At 49.5% G+C, this 12,695-nt stretch overlaps 1 protein-coding gene across 1 annotated transcript in view; it reads right to left on the bottom strand.

Moving 5' to 3' along the window:
• Positions 1–12,695, bottom strand: part of ITSN1 (intersectin 1) — a 191,023-nt gene that overhangs the window by 41,112 nt on the left and 137,216 nt on the right. Inside the window, 2 exon segments of the mRNA XM_021070946.1 lie at positions 7,987–8,178; positions 10,700–10,817. Of these exon segments, the coding sequence (XP_020926605.1) occupies positions 7,987–8,178; positions 10,700–10,817 (310 nt within the window).

Here is a 12,695-nt window from a genome sequence, read left to right as displayed (position 1 = left end):
GCTGGAAAAAAGCCACTTGCTTCAACCCGGGTGGGCTTCCCGCTCACAGAGAAGGGGCCTCGACTTGCGCACAAATGAATGAGATGGCTGACAGTTTTCAGGGAAGCTGTCCAAGCTTTTCTGCCTCTGAAATCCCCATCTGCAAAAGCATGTTTTCTGAAAAGTCTGAAAATGCACCTATTCCCTGGGTTTCATGCAAGAAAGCAGAAAACCAGTGAAATGCATATGGATTCCGTGATGCTCACCGGCCAGGCACAAATGCCTTTCCTCCCCAGCAAGTCACGATGAGGCGAGTATCTACAAGGAGCTTCCTCTCTGCTAGGTGTGATTCTCTCTCCATAGGTAAACGAGGTAACTGAAGCACGTGGAAGTTAAGTACTCTATCCACGGCCGCGAAACCAGGCAGGGGCAGAGCTGGGCTTTGAACACCTGCTCTTAGCTGCCAGCTTGCATTGCTTCCTTGCCTCCCCAAAGGCCCAGGTACAGTCAGGAGGCTGCTCCACACTCCCCTCTACTGCCTGCCCACAGGAAGGAAAATGCTCCAAAATGTTCAGAGAAATTGGAGTCAGATATTATCCTGAACTTGCAGATAGGCTGTGTGGTTCTCTACGGCACCATGTTTCGTTGGCAGCCACGAATGAAAATTGAGACACTACATCAACATGTGTTCTTAGGTTGGCATGGGGCGAGGGCATCTCTGGCAAGCCCATGTCTTTGGAAAAGCCACCTGCCCTCCGGGCAGAAGACTAAGGTTGAGGAGGCAGGTGGCACCTTGAGCTTGTGTGTTGAAAGGTGCTGCCAGGTGCTGGAATCCTTCCCAACAGCTCCAAACTCCCAGGGCATCCCCAGCAGCAGGAGGACCACAGGCGGGAAGCAACTCGCTCCCCAGCCTTCCACTGACTGTGCGGAGACGGGTGGCTCAGAGGCCTGGGCAGAGATAGGGCTTCTTTTCTGCAAGGGCACAACGTGAACGAGGACCAGCCAGGGCGTCTGGGAGCTGCGATTGACAACGTCACTGCAGCTCCCAGACCCTCGGGGCCCTCAGGGCAAAGTGCGGGGCATATGCCCAGTGTTCTCCAAGATTTCAGCTGCACTGAACAATCCGGGGGGAGCGGGAGGAGCCTCTCAGCACGTCCCTGCCCCCACCGTAGACCTTTCGCTGGGTGGGGCCCGGACTGCAACAAAGTGGACCAGTGCGCATGACTGTGTGTGGCAGGGACCGAGAGGGGGACGGGACCCCTCGGGCGCATAAGGCGAGTCCAGCTGTTCAATATGCTGAGGCAGCATCCTTGATGAAAAAGGGCAGCTCAGAAGTTCCTGTCATGGCACAGTGGAAACAAACCCAACTAGTACCCATGAGGATGGGGGTTCGATGCCTGGCTTCGCTCAGTGGGTTGGGAATCTGGTGTTGCCCTGAGTGGTGGTGTGGGTGGAAGATAAGGCTCGGCTCCTGCATTGGTGTGGCAGTGGTGTAGGCTGGAGGCTATAGCTCGGATTCGACCCCTAGCCTGGTAACTAGGGGTCAGGAGTGCAGCCCTAAAACGCCAAAAAAAGAAAAAAGAAAAAAAAGGAAGAAAGAAAGAAAGAGAGAAAGAGAGAAGGAGAGAAGGAGAGAAGGAGAGAAGGAGAGAAAGAAAGAAAGAAAGAAAGAAAGAAAGAAAGAAAGAAAGAAAGAAAGAAAGAAAGAAAGAAAGAAAGAAAGAAAGAAAGAAAGAAAGAAAGAAAGAAAGAAAAGGCAGATCAAAAAAGGCCTTTCCTCCTCCTGGGTCAGTTAGGAGAACCACAGCCAGAGGAGGCTCTGTTTAAAAACATGATGGGCCGGGTCAAAGGAAGGGACACTTCCTATTTTGAGCCTGGTGACATCATCTTACACTGTGTGCTAAGCAGATGTGGGAACAGCAGCTGTCAGCCTCTGCCAGAATCTTCTATAAAGTGCTGCTTGTCCGCTTGCTGGCGGTACCTGCAGCTCACCATTCACCAGCTGTTACCAAGCCCCATACCTGAGCATTTACGTCACCTGTATCACAGCCTCTCTGTGTCTGCGTGTCTGCCTGTCTGTCTGTCTGTCTGTCTCTCTCTCTCTCTCTCTCTCACACACACACACACACACACACACACACACACACACACACACACACACACACACGCGCCCAGGCTATTGACAACATAAAATAACAACATGGTGGCTTCTAAGAGGTAGAATGCTTAACAGAAAGTTGCACTGACACAGTTTTAGAGCCGATTCTCATCGTCTACAGACAAAATCTTAAACTTTTGTGACTCAAGTTCTATCATTTAAAAATGCCTGGAGAGGGAGTTCCCTGGTGGCCTAATGGTTAAGGATCCTGTGCTGTCACTTCCGTAGCGTGGGTTTGCTCTCTGGCCTGGGAAACTTCTGCATGCCGCCAAAAACAAAACAAAACAAAAAAAACAAACCTTGGGGAGTTCTCAGTTTAAAGAACAGGACCTGCCTAAGGAGATGGAAAGCTTTGATATGGAACCACCACACACCAGGAAACATTCCAGAAGTCTGGTTTTTGTGTGTGGAAGTTTCTTAAAGAAAAGCCCAAGAGAAGTCTGGCTGAAGTGAAATATGCACGGAAAGCCATCAGGTTCCCTAACTTAATGTATTTCCCTAGCCTCCCAGATCCAAAATATCAGATATTTTGAAGACAGGGCTATTTTTCTGTGCAGTTTGGGGACCACTGGCATTCCATGTCGTTTCCAGAAAAATTCTCTCGGGTATTTTTGGAATGAAAAGGAATGCACAGGATTAACTTATAATTTTGCCAGAAGGAAAAAGGCATGTTCCCTTTCTCTTGGGGGTGATTTCCACTCTGCCTGGAAGCAGGACTGACTGATTTGTGAGACTCGTTCCCCTACCGAGATCTGGGCAGGCGCTTCTCACAGCCCAGGCTGGCACAGAGGCCTGGCGCAGACGCAGGTGGAGGAACCCCTGGGCCTCAGCCTCCTGCAGAGACCAGAGAGCGAGAAACTGTGGGACAACCCCTTCCAGATCCTTCAAGGAGACCTGCTTTGGGGAAATTCAAGGGGGAGCGGACCACAGAGACTGCTCGGTCTCCTCTCACGTGATGTACTGTGTGCCGAGAACAGACTTCCTCCCACTCACGAACCCCTGGACCCACCCATTCATCCCATGGGCATTCCAGCACCTACCCTACTACTCGCCCAGCGATCGCACAGCATTTTAGGTCGAATCACATGAAAGCTCTGTTGTTTGGTTTTTGTTTGGTTTTGTGTCCATATGAACCTGCGGCATATGGAAGTTCCCAGGCCAGGGGTCAAATTAGAGCTGCAGCCACCGGCCTACACCACAGCCACAGCAATGCTGGATCTGAGTTGCATCTTCTACCTACACCACAGCTCATGGCAACGCTGGATCCTTAACCCACTGAGCGAGGCCAGGGATCGAACCAGCATCCTCATGGATGCTAGTCGGGTTCTTAACTGGCTGAGCCACAACGGGAACTCTGAAAGTGCTATTTTATAGGCAAGAAACAGGAATATTGGCAAATATTTCATATGATTGAACCCCCCGCTTCGAGGGCTTTCCTACGTTAGCGTCGCCAGGTGTTTCTTCTGAGGGCGTCAGGGAAGATGCAGAGAACCTGGCCACCACTTGCTGTAGTCTCTGGGCCTGCCCGGTTCCTTCCAGAACAGGGTGGACCCCGGTTTCTACCGAACATGTGATGATGTCATACTCCGTAACTTTACAGGGCAATGAATCCAGCTTCTCCCAGACAGCATTTCACGCAGAGACAGCCTGGGGCTGGGGCCACGTGGCCCCCTTCAGCTCTCTGGGTCCTGCTCAGCAGGGCCGAGGCTGCTGGACACAGAAAAGCAAGTTGAAGCTGCAAACAGAAGGGCCTCTCGTTTGTGCTTTTCTTGTCCACATGCCACTGGGGCAAATGCCCACCCAAAGTTCTATTGCAAATATATTTGCCCAGGGCAACCAGGCAAACATCACCCACAGCAGCCAGCAGGAGACCAGGGTTTCTCAACCCTGGTGCGGATAACATCTGGGGCCAGATAACTATTTGTGGTGAGGATGGTCCTGTGCCCTATAGGATGCCGAGCAGCAGCCCAGCCTCTACCCACCAGATGCTGTGGCCTTCCCTCTGGCTGAGAGGCACCCAGTCAGATGAATACTCTACCATCATGGATGCTTTTTTTTTTTAGCACCACACCAGCTGCATATGGAGGTTCCCAGGCTAGGGGTTGAATCAGAGCTGCAGCCTACAGCACAGCCACAGCAACACCAGATCCAAGCCGTGTCTGCAACCTACACCACAGCTCACAGCAATGCTGGATCCTTAACCCACTGAGAGAAGCCAGGGATTGAACCCATGTCCTTGTGGATACTAGTTGGGTTCGTTACCACTGAGCCAAGACGGGAACTCCTGGATACTCTCCCATCAAATGCAAACTGAATGATCTGCAGAGGCAAAGGGCAGTTTCCTGGGGACCAACCTGCACCAGCTTCACAAACCTGGAGGACAGCCTAGAGGGATGCTCTAAGGAGAGGGGACTGGAGAACCTTTGAGAGGGTATCATAACACATGACCTGCCTTGACAACTGCATCTCTTCAACCCACACTCAGGGCTGGAGAAATACTGATAGGTGACAGGGTTCTGGCCAAGAGACGGGGCTTGCTGCACTGGGGGTGGGCTGGGGGACAGTGACCAGAGGTCTCCGCCCACCTCTGGGCCTGTAGGTGACATCTCTGCCTAAAAGAACCACTTGTCTCCTGGCTTCATCCAGCTCCTAGTCAGGCTTCAGGTCTCAGCTTAAACACCCCTGTCCCCCAGAAGAGTCCTCTGACCCCTCTTGCAGCTGCCCCCACCCTGCTGGCTCTGGATGTCCTGCTCAGTGCCACCTGGCACCTGCATTTCTCCTGGCACAGAACGTATCGCCTTATCTCACACGCCCCCACATATATTTATGTACCTGTATCTGTGCAGTAGTTTGGTTTCTGCACACTCCTCCCACTAAAACATGAAGTTCCGGAGGACAGGGACCCTGTCTCTACAGACGGAACCACACACCCCTGTCCTTAGAATCCAGAAGGGCGTCCATGTCCAACAGATCTCGCCCCCCAGATATTTGCTGAATTGACGGAGAAATCTCTTTTCTTTCATTCTTTCTTTATCTTTTTTTTTTTTTTTTTTTTTTTTTTTTTGTCTTTTTAGGGCTGCACAACAGCATATGGAAGTGCCCAGGCTAGGGGTCAAATCGGAGCTGTAGCTGCCAGACTACACCACAGCCACAGCCACACCAGATCTGAGCCTCATCAGCATGCGACCCACACCACAGCTCACGGCAACACCGGATCCTTAACCCACTGAGCAAGGCCAGGGATCGAACCTGCGTCCTTATGGATGCTAGTCCGATGCTTTTCCACTGAGCCACAATGGGAACTCTCTCTCTTCCCCACTGAATGGCAGGGAAGGATCCATAAGTGAAGTTCTTGAAGGGAGTGAGGCATGGGGTCATCACAGCCACCAGTGTCATCAATGTGTACCGTGGTTTCTTTCTGCAAAGACAACGAGACCAGCGTGTGCGAGGCAGACACGGATGGCGAACAGCAGGACGGAAGACCTGAAAGTTGCCACATTCCCCCACATATTTTCCGGATGCTCAACAGAACCTTCCTGCGATGCATCTTTCAGACCAACGGTCTGTACGGAGTCACATCACACACCTGTCGAGGTCCCCGCAGCACGTACCGAAAGCCGGATGAGAGTTAGGTGCTAGGCTGGGTGCTGGTTCTATTCTTCCAAATCCGCATTATAAGGGGTCACTGTTTCCATGTTAATCAGGGAAAGGGGGGTTGCAAGGAGAGAGTGTGGGCCATTCAAAGACGACTCTGGGAGGCTCTCACGGTGTCTGGATCTTAACGGACACGTGGGCAGCAGCCCATCCGCCGACGTTTAGTCTGTTTGGTTCCCCGTCACCGCGGCCAGGTTCCAACATCAAGCACACAGAGACATTGCCGTCTAACTTTTATATGAAGAATTTAATTATCTATACACATAACTAATGCAAAAGGGTGTATTACAGTTGTTAAAGCCGCAGGTTTAGATATTTATATATTTTACATTCATATCCGTGAAAATACTGAAGCGCCAGGGACCGAGGAGGCGCCCTCGTTCTCTGTGCCCCGGGAGTGGAGAAGGACCTCTACACAATCGCCAGCCCGGAATCCCCGAGGGGAGAGATGAGAAACAGAAGATCACCACTGTTAGAAAGTCATTAGTAGACCTGCTAAATTGTGCTTGAGGCTCCCCTCCCGCCCCCACTCCTACCCCCACCCCCACCCCCTGCGCCCTGTTTTCTGTGCTGTCAGCAACGGCGTTTTTATTGAGAGCTTCCAACTAGTGTTTAAAAGACAAACATGGCTTCGGCTACAACACATCCCACACATCACGGACCGTGAGCTCCATTTCATATTAATCTGTAGAAATTCCACAGTCTAGTTAAAAAATGTAAACATTGGAAATTAATTGCAAGGAGACTCCTATACATTCTTTCTTGTCAAGAAAATTACGTGTTCAAAATAGGTCATTCCATGAAAAGCAACTGGAATAAAACTGCGTGTAACAGAGTCTAAGGCGCGATTGTAGGTACTGGTGATTGATAACCACCTCCATGGTGTGGTCTATGGGTTTCTGGTATGAAAACACGCCACATCGAAAACCCCAAACAGAAAACACCAACTCAACCAGAGAAATCTGAGACCGAGCGAAAACACAGGTGCTTTCGCGTGTGGCTACAAGGTCACTGTGCAAAATAAAATTAATGCAATATGATTAGAGCATCATACAAGGTAAAAGCTTTTGCCATGGAAAGAACTAATTTCTTATGTACAGGATGTATTATTACATGCTCAACAAAGTACATCTGATACACACAAACAAGCACAAAACACCTTCTGAAGTTTAATTGGCCTCGTACTACATGTCTTTAAAACAGATATACTGAACTCCTCTGTACTTCTACGTTAGGCGGCCAACACCCAAACTACACAATTTAGTTGGTAACACTGGACAAAAATGAAAAAAAAAAAATACATCAAGTCTCAGATTTATGGACATTTGGAACATTTTTTAATAGCACATGCAGCATTCCTTGATAGTGGGTCTTTTTGCAAAACCAAAAGCGCAAAGAAGTCATCTATTGATTGATTGATTGATTTGAACGGCTGAAAGATTTATTTAAAAAATAACGTGAAAACTCTTGAAAGCACCTGTGCCAAGGTGGGGGGAAGTCAATTTGAGTCACTAGGAAAGCCACAAAAGGACCCACTACCCTGTGTATTTTTGCAATTTTTTTGCTTCTTTCTCTGCAAGTAATAACTCAACATTGCTATCACATGCAACTAAGGTAAAATGAGGTAAACTGCTCTGCAGTGAGTTCTTCTACTCAGAAGGCAGTAGGTGATCATGCTGGAAGTCACATGATCAAGGCTGCATCTCCCATCATCCCTCTGGGCAGTGATATGGGATAGTGGGTCTCTTTGAGGACTTTCAAGCCTGAGGGGGGGATGGACAACATATGATTCCTAGAAAAAGGAGGAAAACAACACATAAGCAAAACAAAACAATGAGCAAAATTCAAGCTAGGAAAATGAGTCAGGCATGTAAACAGCATGGTGCCAAAATGATTAAAAGGGAAAAAAAAAAATAAAGGAGAAAGGGGGGGAGGGGAGGGAGGGGACATGCTACAGAAGGAATGATTTAAAAAAACAAACAACGAAAAAAAAAAAAAACCAAAAAAACGAAAACAAAAACCCCACGAGATCAAGTCTTGCATCACAGAAGGTCTTCAAAGAGACTGTTGCGAATGCAGCAATGGGGGAACTTTACAAGTTCTGCAAACCAAGCTCGGCAGAATCAGAGCAATGCTGCATGTTTGACCGGGTGACACCAGAGAGGAGAGGCAGGCGAGCCCCCGGGGGCACTTACATTGCTGGCTGGGGTCCATGTCTGTGGTCAGCTTCACGTAGTTGGACGGGAAGAGCCCCACTTGGCCGTGGACTTCTCCCTTCCACCAGTCGGGGTCTTCCTTGTTGAGGACGTTGATGACCTGGCCCTTGTTGAAGGCCAGCTCGTCGTCGTTCTGCGCGGTGTAGTCGTACATCCCGATCACCTGGCACACTGCGGAGACAGGCCGGGTGAGCGCTGCGCCCCCGCGCCCGCGGGACCGCTAGGTACCCGCCTGGGTCCTCTGGGTCCTTTCCGGGATGGGACCACGCCAAGGCACCGAACACCGAGGGGCTTTGTGCAGACGGGGCTGCGGAGGTGTGTGTGTGGGGGGGACACAGAAACCCGAGGCAACGGCAGAAACGTCCGCCCAAGCCTTTCTTGTTTCTATGGGCTCTTCCCCTTTTCAGGTTTTGTCTTGTCAGCACAAAGTGTACAGCGAGGACTGAGAGCTTCCATGGAATCACTGCTGCCTGAGTGCAGGGGGACGGACGCCTTTAAAATACTGACTCTGAACACTGGCCCCGCCTCACAAGCAGCTGTGTCTCCTGGGACTCTCCTGTGGCTCTTTTTTTCCTGTTTGTCTTATGGTGGAAGGTGTTTATCACCTGACTTCCAAAAAGTTCCACTCTCTTTTACTGCATTTTTTGGTCTTTCTAGGGCCACACCTGAGGCATATGGAAGTTGCCAGGCCAGAGACTGAATTGGAGCTGTAGCTGTCAGCCTACACCACAGCCACAGCAACAAGGGATCCCAGTCACGTCTTTGACCTACACCACAGCCCACGGCTACGCCAGATCCCAACCCACTGAATGAAGCCAGGGATGGAACCTGCATCCTCATGGATACTGGTTGGATTCGTTTCCATGGAGCTACAATGGGAGTTCCACTCTCTTTTATTTATTTATTTATTTATTTTATTATTATTTTTTTTTTGTCGTTGTTGTTGCTATTTCTTGGGCCGCTCCCACGGCATATGGGAGGTTCCCAGGATAGGGGTTGAATCGGAGCTGTAGCCACCGGCCTACGCCAGAGCCACAGCAACTCGGGATCCGAGCCGCGTCTGTAACCTACACCACAGCTCACGGCAACGCCGGATCGTTAACCCACTGAGCAGGGGCAGGGACCGAACCCGCAACCTCATGGTTCCTAGTCGGATTCGTTAACCACTGCACCACGACGGGAACTCCTCTCTTTTATTTTTAATTGAAGTATAGTTGATTTACAATGCTGTGTTAAGTTCAACTCTTTTCTCTCTTTTAAGGGCTGCACCTGCAGCATATGGAAGTGCTCAGGCTAGGGGTCAAATCAAAGCTGCAGCTGCCGGCCTACACCATGGCCACACCACACAACGCCAGATCTGAGCCATGTCTGTGACCTACACTACAGCCCACAGCAACACCTGATCAGGGCCGGGGATCGAACCCGCATCCTCATCCTCATGGATACTAGTTGGGTTCGCTACTGCTGAACCACAACGGGAACTCTTAATTGAAAGTAAAATCAGTTTCTTATCCTGCTGTACCTTTCTGTCTCAATATTTTGTCTCAAAGAAAGAAACGATTTCCACATTAAAGAACAATTTTTCTTTTCTCAAGTTCCCTCAAAGCGATAGAAGGTTACACTGTTTTCATTCCCTGGCATTTTCACGTTTTCAGTCTGCCTAGTTAGGCTGTACCCCCAGTTAATCTTTCCTAACCAACCTATATATAGGCTTGGGCTTTAACAATTCTCCAGCTAATCCATTCACCTCGGCAAGCGATTTCTGTGGGTTTCAACCAATCTGATGAAGGGACGCACCAGGCCTCCCTGAGAGAGAGGCCCTCTGGCTGGCACCATACCCCTCTGCCCACATGAGGCCACGGCTCAAGCAAAGGGGCCTGGCTGGGGTCGGGAGTCAGTCACAAAGTTGGCCGATCCTTTCATTTCTTGCCCGTGTGGCCAGGTTTTAATCTGATGTCACTGGGGAGGTACAGCATAGACATGGAACCACAAAGCCCTGGAATGAAAATGCTGCCTTTTCTACAAATGCCACCCGAGCACTGACGGCTTAAAGACCTAAAGCAGAAGTCGCCTCCCCGAACCTCGCCCATCTCAGATGTTCCTGAAGCATCTAATTTGGTCTCTTCAATCAGAAAAGAGCCGCCCGGCTCAGCTGCAGGGCCGGCTGTTCCCTTTGAGTCCTTAGGAGAACGAGTGCAACATCCTGCACATTAAGCGAAGCCCCTCTGTTCACAGGAAATGCCACAGGGCAGCTATTTCAGTCTCGGGCGCGCAACACATTATGACCAGCAGACCCCCGTGGCCTCCCTGCTCACCCCCCTGACCTGTTCAGACCCCGGCCATTTATTTATAGGAGGCCCTTTTTGTCCCCTTGCACCCCAACCCCAAATCCCAATTTAAATAGCTGGAAGGAAATCAAGAGAAAACTCTGGCTTCAGTGCCACAGCACTCAGGGCCTCTTTCGGAAGCCGACTCCAACAAGGGCTCTGTTGTACCCAGCACAGCCAAGCCGCTCGGACATTTGGTCCTTTTGAAAAACATATTCCATACCCCATTAGTGGGTGTCGGCCCCGGCAAGTACCAGAAGGGCTCCCAGCTGATGTGAAAGACAGTCTAAGCTCCTTCAGGAGCACAGTGAAAGGCCGCCACGACCTGCGGGGCATCTTCTGAGCACACAGGGTGAGCTACTTACCTGCTGGGAATGCCGTCGGCTTGGGGGGCTCTGTTGGAGTGATTTTGCTCGTCCCCGGGCTTAAAAGTTTGACGTAATTAGCAGGGAACCAGCCGATCTGGCGCTTTTTCCCACGTGCCTAAAAAAAATACATGCATAAATATATATTACAATGTCCACATGCTTTCACGCTCCAGTTTGCTTCCAAACACGTTAATTCCTCGGTATTATTATCATTAGTCCTAAAGCCCACATATACTGTTGGCATGAACCATGACCTCGGCATTACCTGAAATTAACAGCTGAGAGCTGTTACGTGGGCCGAGTTTCCTATCCGATACACACTACGTTGTACTCCGTAAGCCACGCCATCCTGCCCGTGTGAAAACATTCTAGGCTCTGCTGACCCATGGCGGCCACCATCTAAATTTTAGCTACTGTGTTTTCATGTTGTAATATAATAATCTGTAACTTCTATCATTGATGCTAGTTGTTTTTCAGTTATATGCAACCTTAGTTGCCTACACAACGATCCCAGGAGGATAATACTGTTACTGTTGTCACTTTCCAGATAAAGAGGGGAAGGCTCAGAAAGGTTAAGTGACAAGCTCAAGGTTACAGGCTATGGAATTCCCGTCCTGGCTCAGCAGAAACAAATCTGAGCAGCCTCCATGAGGACGCAGGTTTGATCCCTGGCCTCATGCAGTGGGTTAAGGATCCAGTGATGCCGTGAGCTGTGGTGTAGGTCACAGATGCGGCTCGGATCTGATGTTGCTGTGGCTGTGGTGTAGGCCAATGGCTACAGCTCCTATTCGACCCTTAGCCTTGGAACCTCTATATGCTGGGGTGCAGCCCTAAAAAGACAAAAAAAAAGGGGATTACAGGCTACTTAGTGGCAAGCCAAGATTCATACTCACATCTGTAACCTGTGTGTTGTCTTATGGATAGAAGACATCTGCGAATATATACAAGACGATGGACGTGCAGTGTATGCAGGACACAAGCAGCCTAAATCTGATGTTTTCAAAAGCCATCAGGCCTACGTGTTGGATCAGGGCACACTGTCCACTGCCATTCCTTTCTCTTTTACTTGAATCTGATTTGACACAAAATCCATTGACTGAGTATTTACACGGCGGGAGTTGCTGGCAAGGGAGAGGATATGACACACAGGAACTTCTAATAGAGTTGGTGAACGAACCCAACTAGGATCCATGATACAGGTTCGATCCCTGGCCTTGCCCAGTGGGTTAAAGATCCAGTGTTGCTGTGAGCTGTGGTGTAGGTTGCACACGTGGCCCAGATCCCATGTTGTTGCTGTGGCTGCAGTGCAGGCTGGCAGCTGTAGCTCCGATTTGACCCCTAGCCCGGGAACCTCTGTATGCCCTGGATGCAGCCCCAAAAAGCAAAAAAATAAAAAATAAAACCTTGGAATCCTGACATAATTCTATGAGATGAGACTCTAGTTCGGGATGATGAGAAGTGCTACAACTAGCCTTGTGGTCTGCCAGGAGCAGAGAATTCAGAAGAATTTATACCTCGAGGGCCTCCGTGCAAACACAAACATGCGCACCTCTGGAAGCAAGGCTCTGATAAAAACAGTTGCCTTTGGGGATGGGATGGGAGGGACACATTTTAATTCCCTTTCGTAATTTTTTCTTTCTCTCTTTTCCCTTTTTTTTATTTTGGCCGTGCCTGCAGCATACAGAAATTCCTGGCCCAGGGACCCAAGCTGCTGCTGTGACAACACTGGATCCTTAACTGGCTGGGCCACAGAGGGACTCCTCCCTTCATAATTTTTAAATTTGAAACTATGTGAATAAATAACTTATTCTAAAAATGAGGAAATGCAATCGAGAGAAAAGGAAATTTCCCTCCAGCTTACCTCGCCCTCTCGTCTGCCAATTTATCAAGAAGGATATTTTTGGGTTACTTTTAGATCACAGATCAAATTTCCCTTTCCTTGCAGTCTGATAGACTTCATGCCCTCGACTCAAGGACTAAAAATACTTTTTCT

This window comes from Sus scrofa, chromosome 13, assembly GCF_000003025.6.
Source record: "Sus scrofa isolate TJ Tabasco breed Duroc chromosome 13, Sscrofa11.1, whole genome shotgun sequence".
Taxonomy (NCBI): domain Eukaryota; kingdom Metazoa; phylum Chordata; class Mammalia; order Artiodactyla; family Suidae; genus Sus; species Sus scrofa.
Note: the sequence above shows the minus strand (reverse complement) of the source record. Positions and strands in the feature narration are given on the sequence as shown.